The 1,136-nt window shown below is 37.5% G+C and overlaps 1 protein-coding gene across 1 annotated transcript in view; it reads left to right on the top strand.

Moving 5' to 3' along the window:
• The window catches only part of LOC119411453 (diacylglycerol kinase delta), a 15,744-nt gene extending 14,866 nt beyond the window's left edge, over positions 1–878 (top strand). The window contains exons 30-31 of the mRNA XM_037678405.1: positions 616–715; positions 861–878. Coding sequence (XP_037534333.1) covers positions 616–705 — 90 coding nt within the window. The 3' untranslated portion in view covers positions 706–715; positions 861–878. The remainder of the gene's footprint in view (positions 1–615; positions 716–860) is intronic.
• Positions 879–1,136: the final 258 nt, after the last annotated feature.

Genomic DNA, 1,136 nt, shown 5'->3' with positions numbered 1-1,136 from the left:
TGATAGTTATTCATTAGTGATCTGTTAGTTAGGAATTAGTCAAATTTTAGTTAATATTAGTTACATTTTAGTTAAACATAATTTTAAATGTTAGTTAAGCATCAGGTTAATGTTAATTAAGCATCATTAAACGTTTTAGACACCAGTTAAATGTTAAGTTAAGCGTTTGTTAAATGTTAATTAAGTATCAGTTAAATGTTAATTCAGCATCAGTTAAGTGTTAGTTCAGCACGAGTTAAATGTTAAGTTAAGCATTTGTTAAATGTTAGTTAAGCGTTAGTTAAATGTTAGTTTATTTAAATGTTAGTTAAACATCAGTTAAATGTTAATTCAGCATCAGTTAAGTGTTAGTTCAGCACGAGTTAAATGTTAAGTTAAGCATTTGTTAAATGTTAGTTAAGCATCAGTTAAATGTTAGATAAGCATTAGTTAATTGTTAATTAATTGTTAGTTAAATGTAGTTAAGTATTAATTATAAAGTATTTAACATGCTTATTGATATCTAATTTGTGTTTGACGTACTTCCAGTGAGACTTGATGGGACTGGATCACGTTTAGGCCTGAACTGTTGTCTGTCTCTTTAACGCTCCTCTTCCTCGTCTCGTTGGTCTTCAGGACCTTGGGGTAACGAAGGTGGGCCATATGAAGAGGATCCTGCAGGGCATCAGGGAACTGACCAGGACCAGCAGTGCCAGCGAAGCCTAACTGCCCCCAGGTGACTCCTTGTGTTGGTTTATTGATCAGATTATTGATTCTGGAGCTTCAGTCATCATAAAACCTGGTGCTGGTAATAGACGTGATCCTGGTTCTGGTCTCAGGTCACTGTTTTTACTCTTTGTTTTTGTTGTCTTGTTGCCTAGCGACCACTGCCTGCTCCTCTTCTACTTCTGCTGCTACTCACCAACTCATCCACCTGACCTCCGACCTTCTGAACAGAACTGGGTCTATAAATCAGTGTAATGGGACCAGAATCAGGACCAGTTTTCAAAAAACTGAACAAAACTTTTTCCAGTGACCTCAAGGTTCCTACCTGGGTCCCATCTGGAGACAGAACCAATCAGATGATCCATCAGTGCCTTCTCATTTCCCCCAGCAGCTGAGGACCAATGAAACCTTCAGATCCCACACATCCAGTC

Source organism: Nematolebias whitei, chromosome 6 (assembly GCF_014905685.2).
Source record: "Nematolebias whitei isolate Nwh7 chromosome 6, NemWhi1, whole genome shotgun sequence".
Lineage (NCBI taxonomy): Eukaryota > Metazoa > Chordata > Actinopteri > Cyprinodontiformes > Rivulidae > Nematolebias > Nematolebias whitei.
The sequence above is the reverse complement of the archived record's forward strand: the minus strand, read 5'-3'. Positions and strand labels throughout refer to the sequence as shown.